Source organism: Sinocyclocheilus anshuiensis, unplaced genomic scaffold (assembly GCF_001515605.1).
Source record: "Sinocyclocheilus anshuiensis isolate Anshui unplaced genomic scaffold, SAMN03320099.WGS_v1.1 scaffold206, whole genome shotgun sequence".
Classification (NCBI taxonomy): Eukaryota; Metazoa; Chordata; class Actinopteri; order Cypriniformes; family Cyprinidae; genus Sinocyclocheilus; species Sinocyclocheilus anshuiensis.
This window is the reverse complement of record NW_015542358.1, coordinates 1993016-2005805: the sequence shown is the minus strand read 5'-3', so window position 1 is coordinate 2005805 and position 12790 is coordinate 1993016. Positions and strand designations below refer to the sequence as shown.

Here is a 12790-nt window from a genome sequence, read left to right as displayed (position 1 = left end):
TCTCTGATGTGACTGTGTTTCCATTTGCCTTTGTTTCTGTCTCCTCTCCCTCTCTCTCTCTCTCTCTCTCTGCATCAAAACTGTGTGTAAAGCGTGTAAAGCCTCATATCACCACAATCAGTGGTTCACAGGAAGCAAACATCAAAGGATATATGTTAAAGGTGTGCATCAAAACTGGCTGGTTACTGTGTAAAGCCTCATATCACCACAATCAGTGGTTCACAGGAAGCAAACATCAAAGGATATAATCATTAAATGTTAAAGGTGGCCAAATCAGAACTACTTCTTGTTCGAATCCACTTGGATGCATGTCGGAAGAAAAGATCTCTCGCTACTTCTGTTTCACCACAACTAGTTTTTTTTTGTAAATTTGAGGAATTTTAAAATATAAAAGTTTTTTTTAAATTAATTTGTAAAGTGGTTGCTAATAGAGGGAGACCTTGAGAGTGAGGAATGAAGGACGATTTAGTTTCTTGGACTTGATTTCAAAAACAGAAGTTTTGTGGAGCACAAAGGCTCCATTCATTCCCATCCAACTTTGCACACAATGGAGCGAACCAGAAAACAAAACAGCAGCTTTTTTTCAGCATCACAGGGTGTTGTTTGTGATATTAAAGCTGCACACACACCCGGTTCACATGTCTCTGTGGACTAATATACATGGAGAAATGCATATTCCTTCTTGCATGGGTTTATTAAGCTTTCTAAACTCAAGTAGTCTGAAAGAAACTGTATGGCATCAGCATCAGATTCAGTCAGGACATGGAAAGACACTAAAGAGAATTAAATGGATTCACAAATATTCCCAGTGCAAACATGCATTATTATGATCGTTTTCATAACAACCAGCTGCTCCATTAAAGCTTAAGCATAATGGCTACCCTGCACTCCATATTATAGTAGACAGAGAATTATATACTATAAGATTACTGTATGCAATGAATGGCCAATGGTCACATGTAGACCATAATGTATGCATGCATTTTATATAATAATATTATATTATTTATATAAAATAATTTTAATGGAATTTATTACTGAAATGAAGCTGGGTTTAAGTAATCCAGTCTTTAGTGTCACAGCATTCTTCAGAAATCATTCTAATATGCTCATTTGCTGCTCAAGAAACATTTCTTATTATTATTATTATCAATGTTGAAACAGTGGAAGCCGTGATACACTACCATTCATCAAGTAAGTAAGATTTAATAAAAAAAAAAAAAGAAAGAAAGAAAGAAAAGAAAAGAAAAGAAATTGATACTTTTATTTAGCAAGGATGCATCGAATTGACCAAAAGTGAAAGTAAAAATTTATAATGTTACCAAAGATTTCTAATTCAAATAAATGAAATTTCTTGTTTTCATTTTCATCAAGGATTCCTGAAAAAAACTTTTTTTCAACACTGACATAATACGAACATCATTAATAATTGAGCACCAATAATAATTGATAATACGGCTAGCAAATCAGCATATCAGAACGATTTCTGAAGGATCATGTGACACTGAAGACTGGAGTAATGATGCTGAAAATTCAGCTTTGCATCACAGGAATAAATTACATTTGAAAATATATTCAAATAGAGAACAGTTATTTTAAATTATAATAACGTTTCACAGTATTACTGTATTTTTTATCAAATAAATGCAGCCTTGATGAACATAAGAGCCTTAAAAAACATTTAATACACACACATTTGGCCAGTCCATAATGTAAATACACAACCTTTTTTTAGTTAGATATATTATATTCTTGTTCACCATCTGGCATCATGACCAGCATACTCTTAAAGGAAATGACATACTCCTCAGTGAAAACATTCTGTATGCAAGCCAGAAAAATGTCACGCAGAAACAAAGGAGTGCTTTGACTTAAGGAACAAGCTAGTGGAGCCTGACTCACTTTCAATTTGGAAATGCATTCAGACAGTGTACCGAGACGAGAGCAATATTTCTGAGGTGTGTTATATGCTACCCTGCCAAAATAAATCTATTGCTTTAGTTGATTTTATTAATAACAATGTTATTCTTATATATGCTATTTGCAAACATGTTTATACAAAATCCAAAACACTTCTCGTACACCTGCTCTCACCATGCAATTAAAAGAGACATTTTAATTTATAGATCCATGAATACATCTATTTGGGAGGTTTGTTTACTGCTTTAACTGAGCACCTTAAAGGGGTGTCATTAATGTCAGCCATACAAGACTATTGTGCACTGTACTCTGACTTTAATTAGTGCAGCTGATTTCTGATATGTACAGTAAGAGAAATGTCACTTTTCATTATGAGTCACCTTTCAGTAAAATACTTTGCGTGTAAGCTGTGTCACAAAACCCCCAATGTTGACCCAAATAAAGAACGTGAAAAAAGACAAAAAGCATTACTCGGGTGAGATCATAACAAGAAATTATGACTTCAGCGTCCAGTTATAGTGTAACATGTCATGGCAAGTAAAACATACAAACACATTCTAACTTTTGTTACCATCTAGTCTAGTCCAGTGAATAGAAGAAACAACGAATTCATCCTTTAAGAAGCTGTCAGTGTTATTTTTTTAAGGAATCAATGAGTTCAACCAAACCAGTAACAATGAATAGTGTATTATGGGACATATTAGCCTATATATGGCAGTAGGTGACATATATCACATTCTATTATCTATTAAAAATCGGTTTAACAATCACTTTTTTTATTATTTAAAAGATATTTGTCTTTGTAACTAAGATTTTTCTGTTGTGAAACATCACATTTAAATTAAATATAAACAAATGTCTTCGTCAGTAATGCCATTTGAAGTGATTGAAAATATGAGACAGCAGTAAACGTGTACAGTAGCTAATGACGCAAGTGTATGAAGTTCATTGAGTTCTGTACAGTAGCACAGCGAAGGCTCAATAATAGCGCCCTCATTATTGAACCTCACAGGGATTCCATAAGAAAGGATGAGCGTCCCAAATAATCAGTGAACACTCAAACTAGGTGATGGGAAAAAGGGGTACTGATCTAACTTATACAAATAAATCAGGCTTTACACTCTTAAAAATATAGTGGGGGGGGTTATTTTTGGTTCCCTAAAGAAGCGTTCAGAGAACAGTTCTTAAAAAGAAAAAAAATGTCTTAGTGCCAAGAACATTTAAGCATCTAAAGAACCTTTTTCCACTATAAAGAACCTTTTGTGCAATGGAAAGTTTCCGTGGATGTTAAAAGGTTCTTCACGGAACTATAGATGCCAATACAGAACCTTTATTTTTAAGAGTATAGGAGCGCTGCAACATGGGCAGAGTTGTAACATCATCAATTCATGCAATTATAAACGAGTTAGAGGGGTGAAATCACTATTGTACAAGACCACCAGCCTCTTGAGGTGACAGGAGGCGTATGATTCTTTATAGAACGGGATTTTCTGATGAAGCGTATGAATACTTTCATCTTTGGCTCATAATTTGTAAGGGATCCACAAAAATGTCATAATATTTGCCACAACTGGTTTTCAACGTGGCATTTTATTGGCCACAAAAGTTAGATTACACAAATGCTGGTGCTTACGTTTACTTGGCTATAAACGTGAACTAAACAAATCAAGAATGCACCACAGCAACGACGCTTAATTATTGGACTGGCATTATTAACCACTTGATTATAGATATCATTCACAGGTATGCCGAACGTATGCATTTTGTCTAAAAAGCCAAATATGAATTCTGGAGGCTTGAGATGAACCTCAAAAAAGACTGCAACCCTAAAAATGTTTTAAAAATGTAAAATTTGTTTAATATGTTTACTATTTCAAATGTTTAAAATTAGGCTAAAGGTGGCAAGTTGGGATGGGGTATATTGGGGATGGCATAATAAAACATTTTGCATCTGATTTTAGAAAAAAAAACTGAACCTGAACTTGAAACTGAATCTGATTTTAGTTATACTAATGCACAACATTAAAATTGGTAAGTGCTAATCTATTAATGTTAGACCTGTAAATAACTCTTTGTAGGCTACTTGACATTATTTTCACAATTTTTGCGATAAATGGTTTATTTCAAAACTATATTTTGAAGCATATTATATCAAAGTGTTAGACACCAACACGGGTCTTTCAGTAGAATTTACTGCATTTTCACAGTCACGATGTAATCTCTAGTCACTCCAGTTATTGCATTCAATCCAGGACACACACAGGATGCACGTGTTAGTGTACAGTAAACTCGATGCATCGCTTCAGAGAGAAAGCCGATTATCTGTAGTACGCACTTGACTCTGCTGCTGTCATATACATCTGAGATAAACGCTTAGAAGATCGCAATGAAAAGAGTCTCTATTAACACAAATACAGGACCGCAGGCGTCTGCTCCACGCTCAACGTAGAATAATCGATAGGTCTCGATTTAATCGACGAATTATGCCTGTCTTGTACAGTATATACCGGCTTCTCGCGTTTCAAACAAACGGAACAAAGGAACTGAATTGGCTGAACGAAATAGCCACACACACACACACACACACATATATATATATATATATATATATATGCATATAATAGCCATATATCACACTCACATTCACATGCACTGACAGAAAGAATCACTGATGCATTACAAACAAAGCCATGGTGCTACAAACACAAGCGCTTACCCAAAATATTATGTTAAATCCAAATATGAAATATTTGATGCAGCAGCTGACTTCTTGACCCTTGTAATGCTTTCCTGACATCATTTGGCTGGTTTTCTCCAGAACAAACTTAAAACGCGAATTTCGAAGCAGGTTCAGTTTATTATTCCGTTCTTAGGACATCGATGTCAAACTGTCCCAGTAATGCTATTATCCGCATAAAAGAAACATAATGCTGAGCAACTTCAACAGCGCCTAAATTTGGTACAAGGCTAACTGTCATTTATAAACGCATCCGCTGACTTTAACACAGTGCGCCTCGAAATAACAGCCCCTTCTTCTCCGCAATTAGTTGACAACGCTTTTTTTTTGACTTGACATGGCTGCTTTTGATTGACAGCGCTAGTAACCAATCAGCTGCCGCGCCTCAACCCTCCCCCACTAGGACACGCCTCCCCATTGCTCAATTTTTAGGCTGTTATTTGATGCACAGTTTATTCTGTAACAAAGTGAATGGTTAGAACGATCGCTTTTTGTAAACTGCATTCTAAAAAGTGAAATAATTGCTGTCTGAATGCGGGAGAGACCATGATCAGTGCCGTTTTCTCACATAGGGCAACAATTATATATTGTACTATGAATATTTTACTATTTTATAACCTAAAATGTGACCCTGGAACACAAAACCAGTCTTAAGTCGCTGGGGTATATTTGTAGCAAGAGCCAACAATACACTGTATGGGTCAAAATTATCGATTTTTCTTTTATGCCAAAAATCACTAGGATATTAGGATCATGTTCCATGGAGATATTTTGCAAACTTCCTACCGTAAATATATCAAAACGTAATTTCTGATTAGTACGGTAATATGCATGGCTAAAAACTTAATTTGGACAACTTTAAAAGCAATTTTCTCAATATTTCGATTTTTTTTGCACCCTCAGATTCCAGATTTTCAAATAGTTGTATCTCGAACAAATATTGTCCTATCCTAACAAGCCATACAGCAATGGAAAGCGTATTTATTCAGCAAACAATGAACCTTATGACTGCTTTTGTTGTCCAGGGTCACAAATGCTTATGTTTTTCATAATATTGTAAACATAAATCATATTGAATTATATAGCCTAATATGTGGGCCTATATAACCATAAAAATCCTATGGAATATAGAATAGAATATAGAAGACTGGGCTTCTACTCACACTTTACATACATTGTAAAGTAGCCTATAACAATTAAACTGGAACGTTGTATCTAAATCTGGAATCACTACAATTGCTGACAGAAAAATGTGGAAGGAAATTTCAGAACAGGTTGTTTCGGTTTCATATCCCCAAGGCATTATCAGAGGCTTCCAAGAACTATTGAAAACTTCCCTAAATTGTTTGTCCAAATGGTAAAATGAGCACCATGGTCTCAAATTCAAAATTCAGGTCACATTTATATTCCTCATCATGTCACATCCATATATACACTTTTTATTTCTTGTCAGTACTAAACATATGTACTTCAACATAGGTGAACATTGTATAGATACATTGATAGTACCGTCGCCTACTTTTTCTTGCTCTATTATGACATCCTGTGGCCAAAAGTATACATCTGCAATGGTCTCCCAAGTAGTTGTCCAAAACAAAAAATTCCAGTACAAAGTATGTGAACCCGGCCGTTTCAGCATTATTCACACAGGCATCCTAAGAATATTGCTGAATTAAAGATTTTGTGAAGAGAAATGTTGCAGAATACCTTCTGATTGTTGTGCATTTACCTCCTGACTGCAGATAACAGCTGCAGTCGCATTATAAAGGTTTTTAGCATTAAAATAAAAATAATTAAAATAAAGCTATGAAAATGAAAGCTATACTCTATTAGCTATACAGCTATTGGGTTGTTTTGACCCAGCGGTTGGGTTGTTTTGAACCCAACCGCTGGGTCAAAACAACTCAATAGCTGGGTTTGTCCCTTTTTAACCCAGCGCTGGGTTATATTTAACCCATCATTTTTTAGTGTATGAATAGTTTGTGTGCTATTTGTTTAAAGAAATAGTTTACACAAAAATGAAAATTTGCTGAGTTTGTTTCATCATCAGAATAGATTTGGAGAAATTTAGCATCACTTGCTCACCAATGGATCCTCTGCAGTGAATGGGTGCCGTCAGAATGAGAGTCCAAGCAGCTGATAAAAACATCACAATAATCCATAAGTAACAAGTCAATCTCTGTTGTCCTCACATCAAAATCCACCAAGACAATCCAGTCAAGATGACTTTTCACTGTAGAAAGCAATATTATGGATATAGGACTTGTACTTTAGCCAGAAGCAATTTTGAAATTGAAAACGTCTTAATGATGTATTTGTTTATTACAGTACAAACACACAGCCTTTTCATCGAGCAGTAGGCTGGCACACACATCTCTCTGCTCTGATATCCTTTAGCTCTTTTATAATAATGTCCGCTGTGTCGCTGCTGTACATCACGATGAGAGATGAAAGGCCTTGTGGAGAGCAGTTTGATCTAGAAAATATATGAAAACAGTTTCAAGGTCAACATCTGTCACAACTGCGTATTCAAAACTAAGACTCACAATTGTCATTCATAAGTATAAAAAGCTGCAGAGAAGACTTAACGCACCTTTGTAAATAGTTTTCTCCATGGTGTTTTCGATGTCTCTGAACAGACATGGATGACGCAGATATTTCTTTCAAACAGATACCTCTAAAAAGGCAAAAATGGAAGGACATCATTATTTTGTTCTATTACATACAATGAATACATAATGCAATATTATGTTATATGTTAACCATAGAGGAGTGTTGAGGAAGTGAAGCTAGGCCTACTTTGAAAGTGTTGGCCAAAAGCGATCTGAAGTAATTAAACTATTGTCAAACCAATGTTTTTAAACGTTAACAGGTAAATTTATATTAAAAACAACAAAGACGCACTTACAGCACACAATAATAGGCCTAAAGGGACTTCTAGATTTGGTGAATCATTTTTAAATGAACCGACAGCATGATTCATTAGAACGAGTCAGACGTTCCAAGGAAAGCCCCGTTTGTGACGAACCGACTCACTGGAAAGATTCGGACTTTCCAGTCTACATATGAATCATGTGATTCACCAGAAATAATTGGACTTTCTAGTCCAGTCTATGAAGACTGTTATATGATTCACCAGAAATAATTGGACTTTCTAGTCCAGTCTATGAAGACTGTTATATGATTCACCAGAAATAATTGGACTTTCTAGTCCAGTCTATGAAGACTATTATATGATTCACCAGAAAGAATCGGACTTTCCCACGGATTATTTAGGTGAGTGTAGGCCAGGGGTGTCCAAACTCGGTCCTGGAGGGCCGGTGTCCTGAAGAGTTTAGCTCCAACCCCAATTAAACACACCTGAACCAGCTAATCAAGCTCTTACTAGGCATGCTAGAAACTTAAAGGCAGGTGTGTTGAGGCAAGTTGGAGCTAAACTCTGCAGGACACCGGCCCTCCAGGACCGAGTTTGGGCATCCCTGGTGTAGGCTATTCCCTCACCTACTACTATCACATTAAAACATGTTGCGTTTGACCAAACTGCTACTCGTTGTAAAAAGTAGCTCGCTTTAAATTCTATCAAGCTGCTGAATATAGCGTTATAGTGTCGCTAGTTTTCGTTAATCACTGCCATAGACATTTAATTGCACTTAATCACTTAATTGCATTATGCTATTTAAAACAAAATTAAACTGTATTATAGTTTACATTTATATTAAACGCAATTAGTTGAACTCAAAGCTTTTTTAACCAACTAACCAGTCCATCTTTAGCTATTTATTAGGCTACTTCTGTTGTATTTTGAAATATGCTTAAAGTGGTGAATGTGCTGACAAGCATTAAGTAAATTAAAATATACTTAAATTAAAAATATAAGCCATTAAATAATTAAAATGTAAGTCATTTCCATTGAAACTTGTATGTCATGTATTTAAATATATTTCTAATTACACATTTGTAACGATGAAGATGCAATTTAATACGTATTAACTTAATGCAATATTGACTAAAACACTGCTAAAATTAGAATCAAGTACTTCTCCTGTGATTTAGTGTGTTAGTCAACACATCAAAATAAGCTTACTCCTTTAATAAAGCCCGATAAAATATTATTATAACATAATGATTTAAAATGTACTGTAAAGTCAAACTTTTAATTTGACATTGTTACAAAGTGCACTTTTTAAAAGTGTACTTAAGTGTGTTAAGAAAAAGTCATAAAACTTTCTCTCTTGAAGTATACTTAGGCTAAGTGGCCATTTATTTAATTAATATTACATTATCTGCAAGTAAAGTGTTTTAAAAATATGCTTGAAGGATTTGAAGTACACTACAAGTGCACGTTCAATAAAATTAAGTGCACTCGTTTTTCACAAAGGAAATCACACACTATCATTATAAAAATTAGTACCGCAATTTGTACAGTTTTCCTTGGCACATTCTTAGACTTATACATATTGTCAAGTCCTCTGACTCATCCTTTTGGTATATTACACACACTGTAAAAAATGACCGTGAATTTAACGGTAAAAGACTGTAAAAATGCTGATGCAGTAAAAACCTGTTAAATGGTTAACGGTAAGTTCCCTTACTATATACGGTGAAAAACTGTATTGGGCATTACATGTCATTTTACAGTAATATACTGTTTTTGGAAGTGAAAAAGATATATTGTATAATTTACAGTGAATTAACATTCTCAGAATTCCCTGAGTTAAATTTCAAATTTGATGTTTTTTTGTTGTTGTTGCAATAACTATGTTTCTTCTTAGTTTTTTCTTATCAGTTGTGTGCATTAGGGTTTATGTTACATCTAATGTTGTTAAATGAATGTTTATTGCATTATTTCCATTTCATGTGTGTTACCATGAGGGTGTTTAGTGTTTGTGTGAATGACACTGTGCACCTTCTATATATGTTATTATTTAAAAGCTGATTGTGATGGGCTTTGGTTCATCACGTGACTTTCTCATCACCACCTGCTTTTGGTGGTTATCAGTGTATTACAAAGGTACAAAACAGATTTCAGTTCTTCAATAGATTGGTGTATTAATATTAATTAATATGATTTATATCAGTTATATAATTACGGTATTTAAATGTAAATTTAAGTTAAATCCGTAAAACCTAAAAAGTTGCTACCGTATTTTTTTACGGTAAAATTCTTGCAACCACAGCTGCCGTTTTTTTACTGTATTTTTTTTTTACAGTGCACAGATAGGATCATACCTAGATTTATTTAACGATCATGATTAGATTTATTTGTAATAGTGCTGTCAAACGATCTGTCCTCTCAGAGAGACGTCTAAGTTTACTTCACTATATTACAAACTAGTGCTGTCAAACGATTAATCGCGATTAATCGCATCCAAAATAAAAGTTTTTGTTTACATAACATATGTGTGTATACTGTGTATATTAATCATGTATATATAAATACACACACATACAGCATACAGACAAAAACTTTTATTTTGGATGCGATTAATCGCGATTAATCGTTTGACAGCACTAGTTTGTAATATAGTGAAGTAAACTTAGACGTCTCTCTGAGAGGACAGGTGACAGTTAAGAGGTTAAACTTATACATATTGTCAAGACCCCTGACTCATCTTTTTGGTATATTACACACAGACAGGTCATGCCTACAAATACTTATGTTGAAATTGGACGGCTGTAGTATCCATTGACTCAGCTTGCTGGTATGAAGGTTGACATGATGTACGTACAGCTTGCATGCAGCTAAGTGTCTCCCGTGCCTCAGCTGTATTCTCTGTCGGTCATATTCAGAGCTGGCCATGCAGCTCGGTCTGAGCCTGTGCTCTGAGTCTGAACCCGCTCCTGACGCCCTCTGCTGGTGCTCCATCGATGCGCTCCTGTAGACCACTAAGAGCGGCTGGCTGAGAGAGCTGCTGTTCAAGCAGTAGAGGCTCTGCGTCAGGGCTTCATGGAGAACCAAGCTGCCGCTCTCATCCCCGAAGCGCAGCTGGAAGCCCAAGATGTCTGAGTGGCGCGGTGGCTGGGTTATTGCAGCTGTCACATCGAAGACATCATATCCTGATGGAGGCAGCCGGTCCAGACTCAATAAGTGCTCTGCAAGAGGGCAGCTAATGCTCAGGTTATCTGGTCCCGGTGAAAGACTGTGTACTGTGACCGTCACACTAAGCGGCTTGTGATGAAGAGTCTTCCTCAGCAGGACCAGCTCTGCAACCCTCATGAAAGGACTCAGCTGGGACATGTTGAACCAGATCCATCCCGGAGTGCCATACTTTGAGTCTTATTTAGAAAATAACATATTTTAAGAGTCTTTCAGTTGAAAATATTAAGCAGCTTTTATAACCTTTTTATAGATTATATTTATATATTACTTCGTAGGCTGTCAAAATGTTTTATGCATCAACATCTATTCAGAGAAGTGTAGTATTAAAACTCATTCCTGTGTATATACAATACCCATGACCCAAGGCCAAATTGAAAATCTGGGATTTTAAAAATTTTATTTAAACCTGGATACACAATATATCAGATAAATAGAATACAGATAATAAAAATCATTTATTTAAAAAAGTAATTGATTTAAAAAATATTTACTTCACAGCATATAATTAAGAAATATTTAACTAACTAAATAATGCATCCATTGAAGCAAAATAAACTAAATAAATAAATAAAATGCTTGCACTTTTTATTTAAATAAAATGCACACTTTTTATATACATTTCTTATTGTATTTTTTATTTGTCTATATGATAAATTATATAGACATTAAAAATAATAATAAAAAATGACAAAAGTAATTCAATTATTAACCAAATAATTAAATAAAATGCTTGAAATATACATTTTTTATTTTTATTTATGTCTATATAATAAATTAGACATATTTAAAAAAAAAACTAAGTTAATAAATAATGACAAGAGCGCACAACAAAATTACTAAAACTAACTAAAATAAAAAAGAAATAAAAAATGGTAGAAAACAAAAACTAAAACTAATTAAAAATATTAATAAAAATTATGAAAAGTATCTCAATAATACTAAAATAACACTGGACAAACTAAATAGTAAGATATTTTAAAATTCAACTTTTTAAATTCAAAATATATAAAAAAAACTATACTATAAAAGTATCTCAATAATACAAAAAAAAAAGACTGGGAGAAACTTTTTGCTCAAATTATGACAATAATATAATTTGTAAGGAAAGTTGATATTAAATTAACAGTAACGCAAACACATTTTTAATGGTGAGACTTTTTGACTCCAATGTATAGCTACATTATTCATATAAAAGTAAACCTCAAATGAAGGAAAACATTGATTGGCAATGAAAAATTGTATTTTTAATTTTATTTCAAGATTTAAATTAGTTTATTCAAAATAAAAAAATGTCTTTACCTTCAATGCTCCGGAAGCTCTGCACAAGAGTCCCATCAGCACCACTCAGGTCTCTTGCCTGTGCGTCCAGGGACTGGTAAACGTGCTTCATGTAGGGGTGTGGCTTTGCCTGCTGAGGCGCTGACAGTTTGTTTATATGCAACATCTCCAAAATAGCTTTGCTCAGGTCTCTATCTTCCAGTTCCTCCCCCTGATCTTCCATTAACAGCAAACCGTGAGTCCCTCCTAGTCCTAGAAGACCAAGTAGGAAGCATAAAAATGATGCTGAAAACCTCATTCTGCAAAAAATGAAAGAACGGACAGATTCGGTGAAGAAAGCCGAGCCCTGATTCTCCCGCACAGCTCGGTCAGGAAACAGTGAGCACAGCAGAACCTCGTTCACTCATTAGTGGGTGGGCAGGATTCACAGCCTGTGCAACCAACGGCCAAACACTGAAAAAAGCAATTACCGCTTTCCCACAGAAAACGCTGGAATGTCACACTCCATTTGACAGGCATTGTGCTCTCAGTTTTCAAGCCGCAAAGTGAACAGGCTTGTTTTGGTTTGAGGCTCGAGTACCTTTCTCTTACTTGAATCAAGGGCTCTTTTCAACCTGTAGCTCTTTCTCAGTGTAAGCGGATAGTGCGCTTCTCATCTGCTCTCATTAACTGCACACATTCTTGGCACAAACAAAGTATCAAGTGCAAGCTGTTTGTTATAATTTTGAGATTCATCTTGCAACTTGGGTGCATTG

At 34.9% G+C, this 12790-nt stretch overlaps 2 protein-coding genes across 4 annotated transcripts in view; both read right to left on the bottom strand.

The window, feature by feature from the left end:
* Positions 1-5128, bottom strand: part of tspan5a (tetraspanin 5a) — a 26807-nt gene extending 21679 nt beyond the window's left edge. Inside the window, exon 1 of one of the 2 annotated variants that reach the window (XM_016490673.1) lies at positions 4637-5128. In XM_016490673.1, the coding sequence (XP_016346159.1) occupies positions 4637-4720 (84 nt within the window). In that variant the 5' untranslated portion in view covers positions 4721-5128. The remainder of the gene's footprint in view (positions 1-4636) is intronic. The other variant, XM_016490674.1, reaches the window with a different exon arrangement.
* Positions 5129-7003: 1875 nt separating this feature from the next.
* LOC107691871 (growth/differentiation factor 6-B-like) lies at positions 7004-12420 on the bottom strand. Of its 2 annotated transcripts, XM_016490697.1 has the most exons (4): positions 12057-12420; positions 10303-10933; positions 7251-7334; positions 7004-7133 (listed from the first exon to the last, which is right to left on the bottom strand). In XM_016490697.1, the coding sequence occupies exons 1-4, from the start codon at positions 12331-12333 to the stop codon at positions 7004-7006; spliced, it is 1122 nt and encodes a 373-aa protein (XP_016346183.1). In that variant the 5' UTR covers positions 12334-12420. The 2 variants fall into 2 exon arrangements, with proteins under 2 accessions (XP_016346183.1, XP_016346182.1); XM_016490696.1 differs by lacking the exon at positions 7004-7133 and having other exon boundaries at positions 7296-7334; positions 10307-10933.
* Between the last annotated feature and the right edge of the window lie 370 nt (positions 12421-12790).